The sequence below is a fragment of the Notechis scutatus genome, chromosome 6, assembly GCF_049901735.1.
Source record: "Notechis scutatus isolate UNSWTSFEM ecotype Mainland chromosome 6, rNotScu1.2, whole genome shotgun sequence".
Lineage (NCBI taxonomy): Eukaryota > Metazoa > Chordata > Lepidosauria > Squamata > Elapidae > Notechis > Notechis scutatus.
Window position 1 is genome coordinate 43,469,329 of NC_142014.1, and position 23,130 is coordinate 43,492,458.

Consider the following 23,130-nt stretch of genomic DNA (forward strand, 5'->3'; position numbering starts at 1 on the left):
CTGAGATGAAAACTGTCTCCAAAATCTGTCTCCAAAAACTCAAATTATTTTAGGCACTATAACATACACTACTTTGTGGATGGTTTTGTTTTTTTTCCATATCTCAAGGCATCTTACTACTTTGACTCAGTTTCTCCCCCCCCCCCAAGTCTTACATTCTTTCTAAGTTTTTTTTTTTTTTTTGGCAACTATCCTGTAATCTACTTTTAGTTTTTTTCATCAAGGTAACCTCAGAGTAGCTACTGTATTTCATTCAGATTTGCTTGAAATTAAATCCTACTGAGTTGGAAGATGCATTTTTAACATTTCAGTAATGATGTCAAAGAGGAATTGTGTTACCTTTCAACAGTCTTATAGTGATGATTAAAAAAAAAAAGATTGGTTGGGAAACTGTTTTTCATCCTTGTAGAAATTTCCTAATGTGTAATTATCATAAGCATAGGAGAAAAAGAGGTGTGGTTTGCCATCAAGAAACGTAATAATAAACAATAATTAACAGAAAATTTATTTTCACAATCTCTTGTTTGAAATGCTATATGAATTGTCTTTTTAAAAAAACTTTCTACCATGTTGATTTGTGGGAAAATGTCCAAGGCCGACAACTTCTTTTTTATATACAACTTTAAAGCCTGTCTATGAATTTTAAAGTATACAAGAAACATCTGACAGCACAAGTAAGTGTGAATCAGACACCAGCCAAGTACTTTTTAACATATACATCACTTACCTTCTCTACAACTATGGGAAAAAAATAACTTCTTAGTGCTCACAGGCAGTTAAGGGATTGCTGTTCAACTTAATATAGTTGGCATCTAATTAAGCACACACAAATACCAGTAAAGCAATAAATAATTCAGTCTAATTTGTGGTAAGCAAATCTGAATTTATCTCACTTGAACTATCACAGGATAACTGCATACGGTTAACATAACTGGAAAAGTTCTTGGCTTTGGCAATATCAGCAAAATGGAACAAAGATAGCAAGAGGTAAAGCACAGCTCTAATATTCCACAAATTATGAATGATATGAGCATATCAAGTGAACCAATTCCATTAGTGCAAAACTGTCTACACAGACACAATCGCATACTGAAGATCTTTCAGAAAATTTCCTTATTCCTTATATCCATGTGTGTGGGAAAAGATCCTTCTATCTTTCTTATGCAGAGAAAGTGATACGTTTGCTACCAGACCATTTTTGATGAATTTGTTAATTAGATTTATATATTACCTTTTGTCATGTTTCCCAGTTCTCTTTATATCTGACATTCAGTCATGCATTTATTTAACATGGCAAATCTTCTGTATTAACACTTTGAAGTTTAATTTGTCTGTTTTACATTTTGCTTTATGTAAAACTCATATAATGGCTTAATAAACTTTATATGCACTTAATAAACTTGATGACAAACCCTATTCCTTCATGCTTTTTGTTATTTATTTGTAAACCATCCCATTTATACATCTTCTAAGCTTTGTACAAGTAAGAAAAATATTTGAAAGCAACAGAACATAACATAAAGAGATCTATGGCCCACACCTTAATAAGGTTTAGGAAGATATTAAAAGCCTGGCTACATTCCCAGGCTTTGAGACAGGGTGGGAGTTGAACCTGTATCAGGTGGGCATTTTGCTTATTATATGAATGTTTGACTTACCTTTGATTTTACAGTTTGTGTGTTTCATAATTTTTCTTACTTTTTAAATTGTAAACTATTTGGAATCTCTGGGAGTTGGACAATTTGCAAATTGTGGAAGTAAGTTGTAGAAATAATAAAACAGGTAATAGCATTGACAGCTATTATTGTTTGCTGCTATTACAGTGAATATGTGAAAGCTTTAAGGAAATTATACATTGTTCATAAAATTCTGGGTTATACAGGTATAGTTACAAAATCACAGTAACAAAAATGTCTCAGTACTGTTCTTGAAAGGAAAATGTCATTTACTAAGTTTATCAACTTTTAAACTTTCCTCAATATAAAAATAGTTCCTGAACCTAATCATAACACTCTGGATAAGTCCTCCATCCTTTAACCTAAGCCCCTCTAAGGCAACAGTGCTAAAGGCGTCTTAGCTCTTCCAGGAACCACAAACAATTAGGCCTGATACAAGAACCTATCAAGTCCCCAAGATCACAAAGATACAAAATTCAAAGCTAGAAGACTACAAAGTAACTGGGGTACTGCAAGAGAAAACCCAAAGCTCATAAGTCAGTACAAAGTAAATCCCCATGCAGTCCCTCCAACCAGTTTTGGTTGAGCACAGAATTGGATCAATGCCCACTTCAGCTGAGATTTCTTTTTTACCCTGGATTACCCAGCTGCTGTCCCTTTGTCGCCTTCCTTTTATATCTGGTATAAAACACAACTAGTTGAGCTAAATCTACTTTATTGTAAAGCTACATTAGCTTTATTGTACACACTACTGAAAATACATATTTCCCACTCTTCACCTTTAACTGCTTGCTCCATTACAGGGGTCGTCAACCTTTTGGACCTCAGAGACCACCAAACTCATAATTTTAAATCCCAGGGACCACTAACCGGTTCTGTGGGTGTGGCCTAATTTGTGGGTGTGGCTTGGTCATGTGACTGGCTGGGCATGGCTTGTATGTAAATATTATAAATATTTATATAAATATTTTTTTATTTAAAAATGAGCAACTTTTACCCAAAATCAGGCAAAGCAGGCAGGCAGATTGAGTTGCTCACAGAATCACAGATTCATTCAGAGATCTATCTATCTGCCATTGGCTAGCTCAGTCTGTCACATAAAATTTGCTTGCAAGCAAACTCATAAAATTTGCTAGCAAGCAAACTCACAAAATTAACTCACAACACACCATGTATGTAAATATTGAATTTTTTATTAAAAAAGAGCAACTTTTACCCAAAATCAGGCAAAGCAGGCAGGCAGATTGAGTTGCTCACAGAATCATTCAGTGATCTATCTATCTGCCATCGGCTAGCTCAGTCTCTCAAATTTGCTTGCCGTGAATCTGCACTGAATAACCTTCAGTCCTAAGGGAGGTTTGGCTGTGCTTAAAAGCAGAGCCGAAGTCTATAGATTAGCTAGAAAGCAAGAAATCCAACCATTTCCTACTTTCTAGCTAATCTAAATCTCCCAGCACAGCAGAACAGATGATGGTCGGAAAAAGGAAAAATAGTAATTTAGCAGGCAAATGGGTAAGGAGTGAGTGGGCGGTGAGAGTTCCTGCGGGCCATGTGGGCAGTGCAGCCTTGTGTTTCTGCGCAGACTGGATTAATTGCTTTGGGGGTGCTCTGGGGGTGAGATTTCTCTGCGGCCCACCAAAATTTTATCATGGCCCACTGGTTGGCGACCACTGCTACATTAGGATGGGTCTTTCCTTGGTTTCTTTATCTGACCATGAAGTGACTGCAGGCTCCTGCCCCTGATTGTTTCCTAGTCAGCACCTCTTCTATTGCTCAAAGCCACCCATACATTCCATTAGATCACCTTCTTCAGACTCATCCTTTCCTTCTGAGTTCTCAGGGAAAATAGGTTATGGGCTATGAAAACAAAAAGTAGTTCTGTCCCTCTCCTCTTCTCCAAGCAACTCCTTTTAAGCCCACAAAGTATCTATAAATCGGGGGGCAGGCAGCCCTTTCTTGGGAATCTTCTGATTCTCCTCTCTTGTATCTTGGGTACCTGATGTGGAAGAAGCTGAATCATTTCTCCCTAATTGTTCTCTTGGTACATACACTGAACACAGGAGCAGTTGCTTTATCTTGCCCTGCTCAGTTGTGTACTCTTTTAGGAAATATAGAAAATTCCAAAGAAAGAGATATAGACACTCATTTTAATGTATGATCAATATAAAATACTTTATTGACCAAGTGTGATTAGACACACAGATGCATAAGCTCTCAGTGTGCATGCAAACTAATAATACTTTGATATTATAATTATTAATAATTGATATTATTGATAATAATGTCAAGCATGGAAAATCAGGAAGCATATGCTTTCTACCAGAATTTGAACTTCTAATGGTCAAAGAAAATAGGAGGTAGATAAGAGTCAATGGGATTCAAGGTGAGCTGGATTTAGATCTCTTGTGGGTATGACATCCTCGACCTTTCCCTCAGGCTCAGCCTGGTTATCTCCTACATAACTTGTAACCATTAAGAGTCAATTCCTGTTTCTTTGCTATAAGGTCATGAGAACAAAGTCATAAAAATTAACAAAATCAAAGTTCTTTGTCAAGGTATAAAAGCGGTCAGGTGTTTATATCTCCCCATTATCTCCTGAGGATCTCTTTGAATTAAAGATGTAACTTTTTTCAGAATGAACTATATTTACGGAATTGCAATAACAATAGTGCTTAGACTTATATATACCACTTCACAGTGCTTTACAGTCCTCTCTAAGCGGTTTACAGAGTCAGCATATTGCCAATGCCTCAACAATCTTAGTCCTCTTTTTACCAACCTCGGAAGGATGGAAGGCTGAGTCAACCTTGAGCCTTAATTCGAACTGCCAAATTGCAGGCAACAGAAATACCCCACAGAACTGCATTCTAACCACTGCATCACCGAAGATCTTGTCTGTCTCCCTGTATCCAACCTTTATAATATATGAGCTGGAAACAATTGCCCTACATGGCAAACTCTGGAAGTTTTAGTACAAGTCAATTTATCAAGTGCTGTAAATGGCTGTTTGATTATTTAAAAACCCAGCTCTTTACATATCTCCTCCATGATGTATCTCTGCACCACATCAGTTATCCTCAATGAAACATTCAATTAAATTTAATTTGTTTTTCAAGAATGAGAGTAATGTCTTAAATATTTATTCTGATACCATAATTAGACTCTTAGACTGGAAATGCAGTCTGCATCTAAGATAGTTTATCTAACAACAAAACACTGTGAACCAGGAAACTTTGAATCTAAATTTGAATCCTAGTTGAATAGAATGTACTGACTTGTCCTTATTTATAATTCCCATTTCTATGGCTGTTCACTGGTAAATAACCAGGGGTGGGCTTCAAAAATTTTAGCAAAGGGTTCTCTGCCCAGTTGCTGAGTGGGTGTGGCCATGGTAGGCATAGCCTAGTCAGCCTCCTGCACCATGGTGGGGGGGGGAGCATTTTTTGCCCTCCCTGAGCTCTGGAGGTTTTCCTTGAACCTCCAGGAGGGTGAAAACGGCTTCCCTGGACTTCGGAGGTTCTCTGAAAGCTGTTTCTGGCCTTCCCGAACTTCTGGGAGGCCTGTTTTTCACCCTCGAGCCTCCATGCACACCCTGCACTTACCCACATTCAAAAGGACTGTGTCAGGACTCCTGGGAGAGGTGGAGCTGGGTGGGTGGGGCGAGCCAGGAGTGGAATTTGGGGGTTCTCCAAACTGCCCAGAATCTTAGCTAGGGGTTCTCCAAACCCCTGCAAACTCCCAGCAGCCCACCCTGTACATAACTTTGTTCAACACTTTGGCTTCCAACTATTTCTTAAACATTTTCATAAATCTGGTAAAATAATATATGGCCAATGAATACAGAATTCCACCCTTGGTGTTCTATCTACATGAAACAGCCTTAAAAGATAACCTGAGATTAATTGATGGTTGCCTCTCTAATTCATAAGGAAGCAGTGGGAATTGATGTTTGCATTATGTTTGTAATTACAGTGTTTGCATATTATGATGGTTAAGATAATGTCTGTAAAATATACCTTTAAGTATTTATTATTCTTATGTGTTCGAGGAACTTTTGTCCCCTGATGTAAGTAAATAATAATTTTCTGAATATATTTAGCTACTTAATGCCTAATGCTTAAAGGAGCTGCTGTCTTTTAATCTGTGCTCCCATGTTTAAAAACTAGAACAGATTCATGCAGAAGTATACTTTGCTACTGATTCAGTTTTTCAATATTCACCCTATAGTACAGAGAAACACACACACAAAGGTGTTTCTCACATACCTCGTAAATGGCCTCTTAGTGACCATTCAAAGTTATGACACACTCCCCCAAAGGTGCTTACAACCTGATTTTAAAGTTTCAAGGGTCACACCTCCCTCCATGGTCATGCAATACCATATTGGGTACTTGGCACCTGGCTCACCTTTATTCATTTACAGTTACCTGCAGTCATGTGACCATGAGTTTTGACATTTTTGCTGGTTTTCAGCATTTACTTACAGTTTCCAACAATAACAAAAAAATCAATTGGACAAGACAGATTTGCTTAATGACCACCATGTTGGCTGAATGACCATTGTGTTCGCTTAACAACCACCACAAAATAAGTTGTAAAATTGGATGCAGTCATATGGGTACCCACTTAACTACCAGAATGAGTTACAACCATAATTCTGGGATCAATTACAGCCATTAGCCAAGGATAGCTATTATTTCCTCCTAATATGGAAGTTTAGGCTATTTTTATTATATGGATGATCTACTCAAGTACTGTAGAGTTAATCATTCTTTGGCATATCATCTAGAAGGATTTTGATTCTTAGTTGGTCTGGTTTGTTTTAACAATGGATTTACAATCCAACTATATGTAATTTACAATCTTATTATTATGATCCAATGCACTAGATCGTAAATTTTGTAGCTCTTATAGACGAATAGTTTAAATTCAGAATGAAATATCTCAGGGCCTACAGTCCATTTATCAGATGCTAAAGAATATGAAGCAAGTAGACCTTGATGTGTTCATTAAGACCACACAGAAGAAAACAGGAGTAATGAACTGGCCTATTTTTCCAGGTCATTGTGACAATTTAAGGCATCTACACTGATTTCTACAATTTAATATATATTGTACTGATAATGGTCAGATGGGAACATATGAAGGACAGAAGTATATTAGTAGCTGTTCTTGAGCTCTTTTGCACATAATTTGTAAAGAAAGATATGACTTCCCTTTGATGAAAAACAAAGAATGTGTGATTCAATAAAATTTATCTTGCTTTACTGATTGCATTCATAACATAGTGTTCCAGTTAGTTTATCAATCTTTTAAAAAATCTATAGTAGTTTAACTGTTCACAGGCCTTTCTAACACATAACCTTTAAAAATAAAACTTTCTTGATCTGTTAGTTTCCACAATACATAACTTTAAAGAGTTAATAACAAAAACAACAACACTCTTTGGATCTTTGTTCTGTAAGTATCCCCAGAAATGCACTATTTGCTTTTTTTTTATGGAAATACATTCATTTGGGTTACATTATTCACAAATGAATTAATGTAATTTGTTTTATGAACAATCGGACCTAGTGAATTCTGCCTAGGGTTTCAGTGATCTCCAATTTTAGAGAGTATGGCATTTTGAAATAAAAGAGCCATTGTTGACTTATCTTACACTTCCAAGAGAAACATTCATGTTTCTCTATAGAAGACATGTTTACTGCTTCCTCATTTAAAACTTTCAAATGAGTCAATTCCATTTGTGATCAGCCTTTTTTGTTGTTGTTAAGTATTTATTTCTGACTATATTGCCTGTAAAAGCTGTAAACATTTTCATGTCCTGCTTTTTCTATCTGTTCTCAATAAGAAGCATTTTCATTTAGGGCCTACTTTTGGTACCACAGATATAAGAAAATAAATTCACAGTTCAATTCATTTATATATAAGTATTTTATTCACAAATCATTAAGATGATTCTTACTCTTTCTCTGAATTACGTAAGCTTATTCACAAGTCCATGTAATTTTCTCTACTGGAATGAAATCATCTCCTATCTTCTTCAAATAGTAGATAATACAGCAAAATATCTTCCTGAAGGTTAAATTAGTTCACTTCCATATATTACTAAGAATGCTTGCCAGTCTCATCCTCAGAAATCAGTCATACTAAGATTTAACTAATGGGAAAATGTTTTTTTTAAATTGCTCATTTCTTTGAGTGCCATTTTTACATTAAATACAGTGTGTAAGAGAAGAGAGCAAAACTCTCTGTCTGCTCTACCTCTCTACTTGGAGATGGTTTTTCCTGGTACCTCTCAGCCCAGCTCTAATACTTGGATTTGCATATTAATAAGCAAGAAGCAGACTCATTCCCCGCCTCCATTGGACTGTTCCAATTCAGTATGCTAGTCCGTCAGTCATGCTCCATTCTGAGATCCTGTTTCATTCTGGGTCCCACCCCACTTCAGCATTTTTTTAATTCTTTTCCACCACAGGCATTCAGTATTCAATGGCTATGAGCAAGTACAGCCGTTCATTTGGCAGCATCAGAAGGATTGTTCCTTTGGGTTTTAGCAGGAAATGAGAAGTTGATTTATTTCTGCACATCATGTGTTTCCATGATATGCATGTTCAAACTTAACTATTTTTTGACCTGGCCTCCTATAATTTACATGTATGTCAGAATTCAGTGGCTCAGTATGCTAATAGAGGGAGTAATATGGCATTCATGCTAAGACAAGTCATATATTTCATGTTTGTTTTCAACTTATCTCTTTTTCAAGTGCTGTTGAAAACAAACACAACAAACTATAGTTGATTGCTCGTATTACATTTCATCTCCTACATGATTTGCTTCCTTTATCTGAAAAAAAGCTTTACTGTTGTAGCATTGAGAGTCAGATAAGGATAATTTTCTACTTCAAGTCTCTCATGTAAGGCATCCTTCTCAAAAATCCAACCCTCTTAATAAATTAGTCCAGTAGAAAGAAGACTATTAATAACTCTAAATTATGGCATGTCCCATAGAGAGAGCCAGGCAGTAAGTATCACATTCAAGATAAGTGATATTTGTACAAAGACGTGTTAGATTGATCATGCTGGCTATGCCACATGCTTCTGGAGAAAGTGAACTGGGAAAACATATTCTGTTTGATGCAATGGATAGCTATCATGATTGGTTGTTTCAACGTTTTCACTACACAATTTATGGAATACCTTAACATTCTTCAGATAGTTTGTGAAGAAATGACAGCATGATTGGGGATTTTTTTGGAAAGCCACATTACCACTTAACCAGAAAACAAGTAAGTGATAATGTTGCTTTCCAAAAGTATCTCCATTCACACCTTCATATCTTCACAAACTATCTAAAGAATGCTAAGGTATCCTATAAATTGTATAGTCAAAATGTGAAAAGCCACAATTGTTTTAGAACCAGACTGACAACCATTGCTAAAATCATTTTTTTAAAAAATAATAAATAGCTGGATCAGTGTTTAGTTCTCATTCCTCAGATGTCCTCAGGTGCTGGTTATTAAGATAAAAGAAACATAACAGTCTAGCCATATAATGCAAATTATAATACAATAAAACTAAATAGAATAGAATAGAATAGAATAGAATAGAATAGAATAGAATAGAATAGAATAGAATAGAATAGAATAGAATAGAGTAACAGAGTTGGAAGGGACCTTGGAGGTCTTCTAGTCCAACCCCCTGCTTAGGGAGGAAACCCTACACCACTTCAGACAAATGGTTATCCAAGTATTCAATATATGACAAGGAAAGGGTGCTCCCTTTCTAGGTTGCACAGAAACATTTGGCTATTCAGTACTGAAACCCACAGAATGGATGCAGACCACTCTCTGAACTGACCTAGGTGGCGTCTGCTTATGTTGATATAATCTCAGACATGTGTTGAAGAATGAACACAACAATATTTACTGAAATCAATTAGAATGTATAGATGCTTTGACTTCACTTGAGGCATCTGGTAAAAAAAGAATTTATACACCAACCTGTAAGATGATTTATAAACAAGAATCATAATGATTTGGTTAATGCATTTCTTGCTATAGTTTTTTAAATTTGATATATTGATATGTCAATAATTGATATAGTATTTCAAATTTATGTTTAAGACGGTTTCACGAGCGTTATTCTGAATTCATGAAAGTTTGCTGAGCTCCCCGCTCTTAGATACATGACTCATAGGATTCTCAGTTTCCAAAAAACATCTGTAATGTTACAGATGTACCACTGTCCATGCATCACTTGTGTCTAAGCCCTAGAACTATGCATCAGGAAATCCAAAAGGTCTATTTCAGGGTGATTCTCTACATTCCAACAACAATGAATAGGTAAATCCTGCTCGTAGCCAATTAAGTTACAGTGTGGCAAAAGCAAGATAATGGTGATCTCATTACCATTCCAGCATTAAAACATCAATTTTCTATCTCTCTTGGCAGCTCTTGAATGACCAGGCACAGATTTGGAGCAGGAGTAAACTCTTGCCAAATTTGTTACAGTATAGTGGCTCATTGAAGGATGCTTCTGTCTACTTCATGCCCTTCATTACAGTGCTGGTTTAATGAAGTAAATGTGATCAAGGAGAATAAGTTAAATGCAGGCCAGATTCTTTGAGCTTTAAAAACAATTTCTTTCTCAGGAAAACCAAGGTTAGGATTAGTCCCAGTCTCATTTCAAATAATCCAAAATAATTCTAGCCAAGTGTAAGTCTTTAGAGCCTGCTGTAGTTACTACTCGGAAGTAATTTCCAATGTGCACAACAATTATGTGGATTCATGCTTGTATAAATTTATACATAATTACAACCTAAATCAATTCTTATGGCCAGAATAAGGTTCAAAATAAAACAGAAAACACATCTCAAAATATTGTTTAGTCTACAGCTCTTAGTAACATTGGAATACACCTATCTAGTAATATCTTCTTACCATTTATGAATGCCAGCACAATGCTGAAGAAAAGTCAAGGTACAAACAGGTACTGACTGAGAAAGGTCAGAATACATTAATTAGGGAGAACAGGAAAGTTTTTATTATGAAGGATACTTTTCAACAGCATCAAAATAGAAACAAAGTTCTAATCAGGATTACAAAAACCAGAAGACAGACTAAGTTAACACATTAACCTTGCCCTCCCCTTTTGTCAAGGTTAGGGTTGAATCACTCTCACATCAATTGCACAGGATGGTATTCCTTCCAACACACCACTAGATATAAAGCACACCAGCAGCTAAAAATAATAACAAAATTCCAGAGCATGCAATTTTGGGGTTTTTTTGGGGGGTCGGGTAGAAAGAAGCACATGGGAAGACGGGGGGAGGGAGGCAGAGAAAAACTAACAGAAGCCCCCTGAAATATGAGGGGACTAGTATCTCTTTGGTTCCCCTTTCCCATATATCATCCCAATGTCATACACTCCAGACATCTTAAACTTTAACTGCTCTTTGGAAAACGACTCCTCCTTCCGGGAGCGCTCAGGCAAACTTTGAAAAAAGTTTGGTAGCCAGCAAGTTTTTCTTTTTTAAATCCTAATGGTACGCGTCTTCGCCGTTTGCAGCGGGACCAACAGTCACCCCATTCCCCTCCCCGCCCCACTTTAAAATAACAGCGCTTTGACGTTTGTTGTGAACTTTCGTTCCAACCTGGGATATTCTGCAATCATCCATTCATCCAGGACGACATTTTAGAAGTAATCATCTCTTCCAAGGCTCAATTCGCAGGCTAGGTTAATAAGGCGATTGTGCTGCTAGGTACACAGACCGATTTTATATTCTGCTCTTTTTCTTTTTTTCTTTTATTTCCCTTTTGAAAAGAGCAGGCGTAGGAGAGAAACTTTGGAAAGTTTTTAAATTCCTTTGGGAGAGACTCACTTCTACCAGGCAATGGCGGAGCAGAGGTAAAGTGGGTAGCGGAAGGTATACATCCCCTCCCATCACAATCACCTCAGAGGCATCTGTTTCCAAAAACGTATGTTAATCTTTGGAGTACGCGGAGATCTGGGATAAAACTGGGACAAGCTGACATTTGGCTGAAAAAGAGACGAGCAGGTCCTCCGACGGAAACAAACCCACGCACTCGGACCCAGAGATGAGTTTCACTCCTCGCCTTACCTGTTTTTGTGGCGGGTTTTTAAGAGATTCCTTCCAAAGGGAGACATGGTGAGCCCCAAAAGCAGCAGGAGAACATCAAACTCGGGGACAGTGGATAAGCCGTTTCCCTGAGCGCTTTCTGTTGCTGCTGCTGCTACCGCAGCCGCCGTTCCAGCTTGTTAATAGTCACCCGGCGTAGAAGTTGTGCAATCCGTTGCTAACTTTGAACTCCTGCCTCTTGTTGTTGCTGGTGCTCTTTTGGAGCCCTGCCCAGTTGCGAGCTGGAAGGAGGCATTTAGGATAGGGAGAAGGGAATGACAACAAGAACAAAGGGAGGGGAGGGAAGAAGTGGGGGGGGGGGACCCTAATTAGATGCTCTTTCTGACTTCACTAATGAAACACCCATAGCTTGGCGAAGACTCAAGACTGGCAGTGGGCAGGAAAGAACTTCTCTGAAAATGCACAGCGAGGTCATGGCAAACTTAACCAGTGGACGGACCCTGCCGCTTTCCCCCTTCTAAGCCAAGGATGACTTTGTCTCTCATAGTTCAGGTGATGTTCCTCTTGTCCAGATGAACTTATTGAAAATCCAACCTGATTAGCAAACTGTTGAGCTTCACTGAATTCAGCAAAAGAGGAAAAAGGGAAAATCGGCTGGGAACAAAAAAAGGAAGCTCAGGTGAAATTGCAGAAGATTCAAATATAATTCCTATAGGTTGTTAGTTGCAATATGATTTCAGTTTACACACCACAGTGGCTTGCTTCACTGTGGTTTGTTTGAGTAAAGCAAGTCATTGCTGTATAAACTCTAGTTTATGTCTTAGTATGCATGTGAACACAATCATTGTGGTATATTTTTTAAAAAACTATGGGAAGCCATTTGTGGCATATCACAGCATGCTAGGTCACAGCAAAGAGGTCATAATAGAGAAAAAGAAAAAAATTGCTTGTCCTTAAATTAGCAGAATTATGAATGAATTTTATTCCAAAGCTAAGAAATATTGCAGAGTATACTTTCCCATTAAATCACATTTCCCCTTTTCATTCCTTGGAAGAATGATTGAGGGGACTATGAGAAGTTGAGATAGTGACCAGAGAAATATCTTTCCCAGCTTTAGTGATTTGGACTTTTATGTAATACCATATTTTTCCCACTAACCAACTGGAGGATATGAGATCACAGGTTTTCCACTGCTATTGTCAGTAGAAAAAAAAAATTCTCAGGGATTGTGCTATACAGTAGGAAAAAGTGGCTGGGCCTTCCTGACAGTTTCATGCACTGTAATTTTTCAAACAACATCTAGAAGACTATCAGCATGTTATTGTTATATGATTATTTATCATTTATTTTCTTGGGTTGGCTACTTTTAATCTTGTTTTAATAGGATTAAATTAGATAGATAGATAGATAGATAGATAGATAGATAGATAGATAGATAGATAGATAGATAGATAGATAGATGCACACATGCTTCATGTCATTGTTGACTCCTAGTGACTGCCTGAACAAGTCCCTAAGTTTTCTTAGCAAAATTTCAGAAGTGGTTTGCCATTACCTGCTTTTTTTCTAGGCTGAGAGAAAGAGACTGGTCCAAAGTAACCCAGCTGGCTTTAGACATTAGTAGGACTACAACTCGGAGTCTCTTAGTTTCTAGCCTGGTGCCTTAACTACTGTACCAAATTGGTTCTATGGTACTTATATAAGTTGATATCAAGTAATAAATACATACGGTTGGGAAGTCATGGAGATATGATAGGATCATAGGACCTTCCAAACAATTCAGGGAAAAGGAAACTACCCAGAGTAATTTCAAGACCTGACTCTCTTGCTTTGAATATTTGATCCCAAATAATTAATTTAAATTACTGGAAAGTTAATTCTAGCTGAATGTTAAATTCTGTAACAGTTAAGTCACAGACAGTAGAAACATTTACCCAGAGAGCTAGTGGCTTCATTGGTCTCCTGTCAAGGATGCTTTAATTTGGACTCCTGGAATCAGGAGAACAATAGAATCAAGGACCCAAATGTTCACTTCCAAGATGGTGACTAAAATATTTTTGCACTTTGTAAGACAGATAGAAAGAGCACATCCTGTAGCAATATAAATCTTGCATTTTGGAAAAACATCTGTGGTGCTTTGCATACTCACTAATTAAGAGATACACTTCAGGACTCAATGGACATAGTAGGATTATGGACATTAAACTTAATGCAGGAAGTATGAATGGGAACATGTGCTTGTTATTTAAGATCATGTAGACCCTCTGGGAAAGGTGTAGAAGTCTTTACTTTGAAAGTTAATTATATACATGACTCAAGGAATCACAAGTTATTTACCCTTCCTGTGTTTATTTACCCATATGATTAGAGTGCAAAGCTGCTTTTAGGGCCCATTCCATTGCCAGAATGCCATGAGAACATAACTCAGTATGAGTCTTTACCATTCTGTTCCACCAATGGGGTATACTTAAAATGGGAGCATATCCAGGCTCCTTGGTGATACCATATTATCTTCCTGTAGTACTCGAGATAATTTTTTCTTCTTGATATATTTCCCAGTTTGGGTACATGGATTTCAACTTATAATCCTTCTGTCTCATTATAAATTATTATGCTATCCCCAAGCTTGAAATATGAACTTTTTACTATATTATCTGTCAAATAACTTGAGTACATTAATGCTTTGAATAATAATGCTTTGAATAATTTAATAATGCTTTGAAGCAGAATTTCCAAGCCTTCCTGCATTTGGATAGCAATAGGATTTAGACTTATATATCACTTCATAGTGATTTACAACACTCTCTAAGTACATTACAGAATCAGCATCTTGCCCCCAACAATGTAAGTCCCCATTTTACTGAACTGGTCAGGATCAAACTCCTGGCAGTGGGCAGAGTTAACCTGCAATACTGCATTCTAACCACTGTGCTACCACTACTTAACCCTCAATTACTTCCAGCAATTAGGCACTTCTTAACCACTGTGCCACCACGGTTCCTATCCTGGGATGCTACTGTTGCTTCTGCTTCCCATTCCAGGAATCCCATCACCGAATATACTTCTGTTTTGGCATGCCAGTTACAGAGAAGAATGCAGACAGATCTCTCAATTTTCCTTATGCCACATAATTTCTGGATGAATTGGCAGAGGATGGGAAATCTAGAACACCAGCTGAATAGATAGGAAGTTTGCAGTGCCACTGGAGAGAAAAGAAGAGTTGTGTGAGGTTTCTTTCAATTAAAAATTTAAAAAGTTTATACTTTACCCCCTTTTCAGTTAAGTATTTTGCTTCTTATGAAAATGGTTCAATTTGCTAGACATCATTCTTATTTGAATCATCAAGAGTTTAGCATCCTAATTCTTCTTATGATGTTCTTAAAATGGTCAGTTTCGGATTTTCTTTATTCTACTAGCACAGTCATGGAAAACCTACCTGGGGAAATTGGCAGAATTTTTTTTCAACAGTGAAAATTGTTAAGTTTGGAGAATAATGGAGACCAGACATCTGACCAGTGACTTCAACTCTTTAATAACGGTAGATAGAACAGAACAGAGCAAGGCTATGGGCAGCAGTAACCCTTTTATAGGGTTGGCTGCTACCCTATTAACCAATAATATGTGCAACAAGTTCAACTAATACCCAATAAGAAGTGCCCTAATATTGGCCAATCAGGGACTTGTTATGGACCAATCCTTGTTTGTTGTTTAAGGACCAATCAGGTGTGCAGGCTTTCAAAACCCGTTTTGCATTTGGCTTAGTTACTTTTTATTTATTCACAACACCCCTCCCCCTTGGGCTCCGTTTGAGGGGAGCTGTAACAAAATCCTCAAGATAGACAGGCCGTTTGGTCTGTCTGGATGATTTCCGTGGTTCCACTGGGTTTGGCCTAAAGTCCGTTTCCGGTGGAGCGTTTGGATGATCTCTGTTAAGCTCCGTTTCGCTGCACGGAAATTCCGTGCTGCTTCCGTTGTGGTTGTCCCCACCAAACAGTGTTTCTTCGGGGTTTCGCAGTTCGGTTTCCCCCGTGTTAACGTCCCATGGGAAAGTCAACTCCCTCCCTGCTTCGATTCCCGGTACTTCGCTGGGCTGTAGGGTTTCCGTTGGCCTGCTATCTGTCATATCGAAGTCAGTTTCCTTGATATTTCCTCCCCCCTCAGTTGGTGAACCCGGGGAGCCATGGGCGCTGGGTGGTAATCTCGAACGGAGTTGGTCTATGTGGCGTTTCCACACCCTCCCATCGTTTTTGGCAAAGATTAAATCGCCTACCTTAAATTCCCGGCATTTGCTGCTGGAGCCGAAAGGCTTTTCGGGTGCGTATGCAGGGTGGAGCCGGTCAAGGTGCGATCGTAGTTTCCGCCCCATGAGAAGTTCGGCGGGTGTTTTGTTGGTAACGCTGTGGGGCGTGATGTGCTGCAACAATAAAATTCGATTGACTTTTTCATCGATGTCGCCGAATTCCATTTTGTGGAGGGTCTTTTTTACAAACTGTACCATGCGTTCTGCATGTCCGTTCGCCGCAGGGTGCGCGGGCGAGGTTAGCGCATGGCGGATGCCCCGGTCAGCAAGATATTGTTCAAATGGTAATGCTGTGAACTGTGGGCCGTTATCCGAGACCAGAACGTCCGGAAAACCATGTGTGGCAAATAGCCTGTTTAATTTGTTGATAACTGAGTCCGTTGTAGTTGTGTTCATTCGATGGATCTCGAGCCAATTTGAATAGGCGTCGACTGTAATAAGGAAAGTGTGCCCTTTTGTAGGCCCCGCAAAGTCAATATGAATACGGGACCATGGTCCCCTCGGAGTTTCCCATTCGGTTGGGCTTGCTTTAGGTGGGACCGTTGCTGACGTCCTGGCAACGTTGACAAGTAGCGACCCAGGCCTCGATTCTTTTGTCGATTCCCGGCCACCAGGCGTAGCTCCGTGCGAGTGCTTTCATTCGCACGATGCCCGGATGTCCGTCGTGCAATACCGCTAAAACAGTTCGTTGCAGTTTGCCCGGAATTACGACTCTATCGCCTCACAAGATGCAGCCCTTTTGGGAAAACAGTTCGGTTTGGCGGGCTTTGAAAGGCGCCCATTCAGGTGATAGTTGTTCTGTTGGCCAACCACGTTCAACCCAGCGTAGGATGTGTTGCAGGACCGGATCTCGTTTTGTTTCGAGGGCAATGTCTCTCGCCGTCAATGGCGGCGTGTGTAGAGCCTCAATTTGCAGCGTTGTGATGGTTGGGGCTGGATCTTCAACCGATTCTGGGAGTGGTGTTCTGCTCAATGCATCAGCGTGGAGAATTGATTTCCCCGGGCGGTGTTGCAAGGTGTAGTTGTACGCCGCCAAGAATTCAGACCAGCAGGTCATTCTGGGGGACAATATATACGGGGTTGGTTTATTACCCGCAATAATCCCCAGTAGTGGTTTATGATCAGTAATTATTGTAAACGCATGCCCATACACATATTCATGAAATCGTTTAACTGCAGCCACAATAGTTAAAGCTTCTTTATCTAGCTGACTATAATTTCTTTCAGCTTTAGCTAAAGTTCGCGAAAAAAACGCGACGGGAGCTTCTGCTCCGTTCAGTAATACGTGGGCCAGGATTCCTCCAACCCCAAAAGGTGAGGCGTCACAAGTAATAGTTAACAGCAGAGTCTCGTTGTACTGCATAAGTACAGAATCAGAAGTTAGCAATTTCTTTACTTGTTGGAAAGCGTATTGTTCACATTGTCCCCAAACCCACGTTGCTTTTTTGTCTAAGAGTCTATGTAATGGTTCAGCTACCATTGCTTTATTGGGTAAAAAGACGTTATAAAAATTGATAAGTCCAAGGAACGCCTGTAGATCTGCCTTGTTCCTTGGAGTGGGGGCCTTCTTAATTGCCTTTAATTTGTCCTCAGTGGGATGGATTCCTTGACTGTCCAGGTGGTATCCCAAAAACTCCACCCTTTCGGTACATAACTGGCATTTATTTTTTTTGACTTTGAGGCCGGCGTCTTGGAACCTTTGTAAGACCATTCGGAGTCGTTTTTCTAGAATTTCTCTGTTAGGGGCGGCGATGAGTACATCGTCGAAATATGGTACGACCCCTCTTATTCCTTGTAACAGCCTTTCCATTAAGCTCTGAAAGATTCCTGGAGCGACGCTCACCCCAAACTGGAGCCGGTTGCATTTAAATGCGCCCCTATGCGTGACGATAGTTTGCGCCTCCGCGGTGGCCGGATCTACAGGCAATTGTTGATACGCCTGCGCTAGGTCTAATTTAGCGAAAACTTTCCCGCCGCCCAGGGAATGGAGCAGGTGTTGCACTACCGGCACTGGATATGCACTTTGCTGAAGTGCGTGGTTTAGGGTGGCCCGGTAGTCTCCGCAAATTCTCAGTGACCCATCAGGCTTGATAGGCATCACTATTGGGGTTTCCCACCGGGCGTGGTCGGTGGGTTCCAGCACGCCCTGTGCTATTAGCTTATCGAGTTGTTCGTCGATTTTAGGTTTCAGGGTGAACGGCACCCGACGCGGCTTAAGGCGGATGGGTGCTACCTCAGGGTTCAAGTTAAATGATATCGGGGTCCCCTTGTACTTGCCTAGTCCGTTCGCGAAAACGTCTTGGAATTCTTGCACGAGGGCTTCCTCCCAATCGTTGCTCTCGGCACGGTGGACTCCGGCTACAGTGATTCCGAGTGGTCTGAACCATTGCAGGCCTAAAAGACTAGGCCGGTCACGGTCAACAACAGTCAGTGGCAGTGCGACGGTGCGGTCCTTGAAAGAGACCTGGAATCGGCGGGACCCGACAACGGGAATTCGGTTACCCTGGTAATCTTTGAGTATAACCCTTTGAGGGTTGAGGTCTTGGCGGTGAATCGTCGGAACGAGCTGTTGGAGCGTCTTCCAGGACACCATCGAGAGGGATGATCCTGAGTCCACCTCCATCACACAAGGTTTGTTTTCGATAGCGACCTTCACTCTGATTTTCCCGGCATCTAGGGATGTAGCGTGGCCTATGGTAATTGTCTGGTGGGTCTCTTCCCGCCTGGTTTCTTCCCGCCTGGTGGAAGTGGTGGATGGTTTGTTTCTGTAGGAGTGGCTTCCCCATTGGTGATTCAGTTTGTCTCGGGGTGTGCTGATGAATCCTGAAGACTGGCATTCGGCCTGTCGGGTTTTGGAGTTGGAGTTTTGTTTGCTTCTGCAAACCTTTGCGATGTGACCTCTTTTCCCGCAAACGCGGCAGAGTGCGTCGAGGAATTTACAGCTGGATCGTGGGTGATTCACTCCACATCCTGCACAAGGTCGAAGTGAGAGTTGTGTGAGCTGGTCTCATTCAGTTCGGAGTTGGTTGACCTCTTCCTCATCACTTTCTGACGGGGATTCTAGGTCTTCGTGGTGAGTTGATACCGGGTGTCTCTCTGAGCGAGGCGAGGTATCATTGGCGAGTTGACGTAGCGGTGCGCTGGTGCGGCGTATTCGGGCTGCCGACTTCTTGGTTGATTCTGCCGCAGTGGCTTCTTTAAGGGCATCGGTGAGGCTGATGTCCCCCTTAGCCATGATTTTGCTCTGGATCGTGCATCTTCTAGGCCCAGAACTAGGCGGTCTCGGAGGGCTTCTTCTAAGTTAGAGAATCCGCAGAGGCCTCCAAGGTTTCGGAGGTCTGCGACATAGTTGGCAAGGCTTTCGCCTTTCCGCTGGACCCTCTGGTAAAATTCGTGCCTTTTGACTAAGGTTGGCATGGTGGGCGCGTAGTGGGCCCGTAGCAAAGGCTCGAGGACGTCCCAGTCCATCGCTTTTACTTCGGCTGGCTTGGCAAGTGATTTTGCCATTTTAAACACGGTAGGTCCGCAGTGGGTTAGAAATACAGCTCTTTTTTTGCTGGCTGTTGCATCTTTCAAGTTGTTGGTCTCCAGAAACATCTGGAACCTATCCATGTACGACTCCCAATCTTCGGTTTCTGGGTCGAATGGAGCGGGTGGTACGGCACCGCTGGCCATGTTGCCGTTGATGGTGCGTGTTCGACCATGTGCTCTGTTGGTTGCTCTGTAGATCAGTCAGTTCTTCGGTCTCCGCATCCCACCCTCGTCGCCAGTGTTAAGTTTGGAGAATAATGGAGACCAGACATCTGACCAGTGACTTCAACTCCTTAATAACGGTAGATAGAACAGAACAGAGCAAGGCTATGGGCAGCAGTAACCCTTTTATAGGGTTGGCTGCTACCCTATTAACCAATAATATGTGCAACAAGTTCAACTAATACCCAATAAGAAGTGCCCTAATATTGGCCAATCAGGGACTTGTTATGGACCAATCCTTGTTTGTTGTTTAAGGACCAATCAGGTGTGCAGGCTTTCAAAACCTGTTTTGCATTTGGCTTAGTTACTTTTTATTGATTCACAACAAAAATCTTAAAAGGGAAAATTTTTGATCAGGGCAAAAAACTGTGAAGTATAGCAGAAAAATAGAAGAATCCCTCTATTTTCTGAGGTGCTGAATATGTAGAATAATCTCATTTTACCTTTTATGCTGAAATTAATTTAATATGAATAAAAAGATCACTAAAAGAAAAAGAAAATGAAAACCTGGCAGCTGAATGTAGATGTTGTTGTCTCTAAGCCATTTTATCGTAAGCATTTTTTAAAATAACCCCATTAATCTGCATGGGACGATGTTAACATCTATTCCATGGATCACCTATTAGTAGCAGAAGTGCCCTGCATACTTCAGGTTAACGCATTTCAAATTTATGTCATGTCACTAAAGTTCTTGAGCTGTGGCTTCATGAAGAAGGAGCAGAGCTGGGTAATGAAACTGAGAAAAAAGAGCAAGGAGAAAAAGAAGCAGCAACTAAATCCTATAAACTTGGCAATTGATCAGATGGTCCAAATTTATATACCCACAGAAAGTTTTCTTTTCATACAGCTAAGCTGGAGCTGAGTTCCATCATGGGGAATTTCCTCACTATTCAATAGTGACAAATATTTCCTAACCACCTGAAATGTTTCCCAGTCTTTCTTGGCAGAGAAACTTCATTCCACAGCTGGGAATTTTTCCAATACACATTAACACCCCTCTTCTCCACCCAACCTTCCTTTCTCTTTGTCTGACTTTAAATATTATGGTCAGATTATTTCAGCAGGCAGTTTTACATTATGACACTTTCTCTTATTACAAAGATAAACAATAATATAAAGGTTCAAAGTATCATTAGCTGAGCTCAAATCATTCTCTTGATATCCCAATTTAATAAATACATGTCTGGCCTTTCTTACAATGAAATGTTCTTCTTTTTCTAACAACTCAACACATCCAAACAGAAAATTGGAAGCATAGAAGCTTTTCCCTTTTTCTTGCTGCGGAGGGGGGAAGTGATCTGTTCATCAACAAGCTGAAAACAGCTGGGTTACACTTAGGCTGAATTGAGGTCCATGTACTGCAGTTGGAAGCCAATAGAAGAGAAATGGCAAATACAGATAAATGGGACATACTGAAAATTATCAAGCGGAATTCAAAATGAAATCAGCAATATAGTTGTCAATGGATCTCCCACTTATCTGATGAAAAAATCCATGATAGAGCAGACTAAATCAGAATTATCTCAATATATGATCAGAGCAGCAAGATTTGCACAAAGATGGAAAGACTTAATGCTACCCACTATAGAGGAATGGTAATAGTGAACTTGAAGTTTTGTCCTTTTTACCACCAACATGTAAAGTTACTGCATTTTCTTCAAACAACAGATAAGCATTGGTTCAAGTTGTGCAAGATTGTTGGGTGCCCAATTTAGGCTTTCTCTTCTCCATGCTTTCTTTGCTTTTTAAGAGAATGTGGGAGCATAATATCCATATCATCATCATCTTCCTAATGCAGGGGTGTCAAACTTAAGGCTTGGGGGCCAGATCTGGCCTGCGGGATGCTTAGATCTGACCCACGGGGCCTCCTGGAAACAGCAAAGGACAGACCAGTGGTGTCTCTACCAGTGAAGCCTTCCAGAGCTCAGTTTTTGTTGGCAGAGGGTTGCTGGAAGCCATTGCAGCCAAAAACAGAGCTCGGGAATCTGTTTTCGCTGGCAGAGCACTCAGGCCTCCACGGGTGCCCCCACAAGAGTGATGTCGATGATGCCATGCCCACCCTGGCCATGTCAACCGTAGTCCCCCAAGGTCAAACACAACCCTGATGTGACCCTCAATGAAATTGAGTTTGACATCTCTGTCCTACTGTTATTCCTGCAGGTGCAGAGTTTACATTTTGGATCGACAAACACCTTCTTACATGATCAAACACAGCATATGGTACATTGTCTGCATTTTGATGTAAATTGCTATAGATTGATTGGTTGCTACAAAAACAAAAACAAAACCCTGACTGACTGACTGGTTTATCACCTGGTCCTGACATTGGTTTGCTCTGTGTTTGGCTCAGCATACCCTGGTAGGTAGGCAGAATCCAGCAGCACAACTAGCAAGAACAGAACTCACAGCTAATATCCATTTATACAATAATATATATGCACCTGTATATGTCAAATATGACAGTAACATGAACTAGGAGAGTGATGCCTGCTCAGGCATTGCCCAAGTTAACAAGGTCCACATCAGATGTTGGGAAACCAGAATAATCTGATGATAAGTGGGCTACTGGAACAAACCATACATGGATGAGATGAGAGATCCTGTAATTGATGGTACACATGTAAAATCAAAGTCCAGATACATGCATTCATTCGTTCCCTAATGCATTCTGACAGGTACTATAACTCCCTATAATGGCATTGCCTACAACAAACTGAAGTGTTACAGATGATATAACTGGAAAAAGTGTACTTCAAAAGTAGATTAGAGAGATTTGCCCTGGGGCTAATTCTAAGATGAGTGGGACATGGCAGAGGGTGAAATTGTCTGTCTTGCCGATTCTGGTAATAGGGCAACTAGGCAGACAAGATAAATAGCCATTCTGGTTCAGAATGAGCCAAGGAGTATTCAATTGTTGGTTTCAAATAAAAAATAAAAAGGCCAGAAAAAAATAACATATACAGATAAACTGAATTGCTTCAAAAGGCTACTGAATGATGTGGCTGAAAGAATGTCACGGACTATTTGATTCAGGAAAGATTAGATAGATAGATGATAGATAGATAGATAGATAGATAGATAGATAGATAGATAGATAGATAGATAGATAGATAGATAGGCAGGCAGGCAGACAGACAGACAGACAGACAGACAGACAGATAGATGATAGAGATACATAGATAATAGATTGATAGATGATAGAGATAGATATATATATAAACTGTTAGAGGCAGAAACACATTTCTAGTGTCCAGAAACAAGTATGGACTCTTGTACATGAAATAGATCAACCCCCCCCC

General features: G+C 40.1%; 1 protein-coding gene across 1 annotated transcript in view; it reads right to left on the bottom strand.

Annotated features, from left to right (window-relative positions):
- Positions 1-12,065, bottom strand: part of RASSF9 (Ras association domain family member 9) — a 36,120-nt gene extending 24,055 nt beyond the window's left edge. The window contains exon 1 of the mRNA XM_026667678.2: positions 11,799-12,065. Within this exon, the coding sequence (XP_026523463.1) occupies positions 11,799-11,845 (47 nt within the window). The 5' untranslated portion in view covers positions 11,846-12,065. The remainder of the gene's footprint in view (positions 1-11,798) is intronic.
- Positions 12,066-23,130: the final 11,065 nt, after the last annotated feature.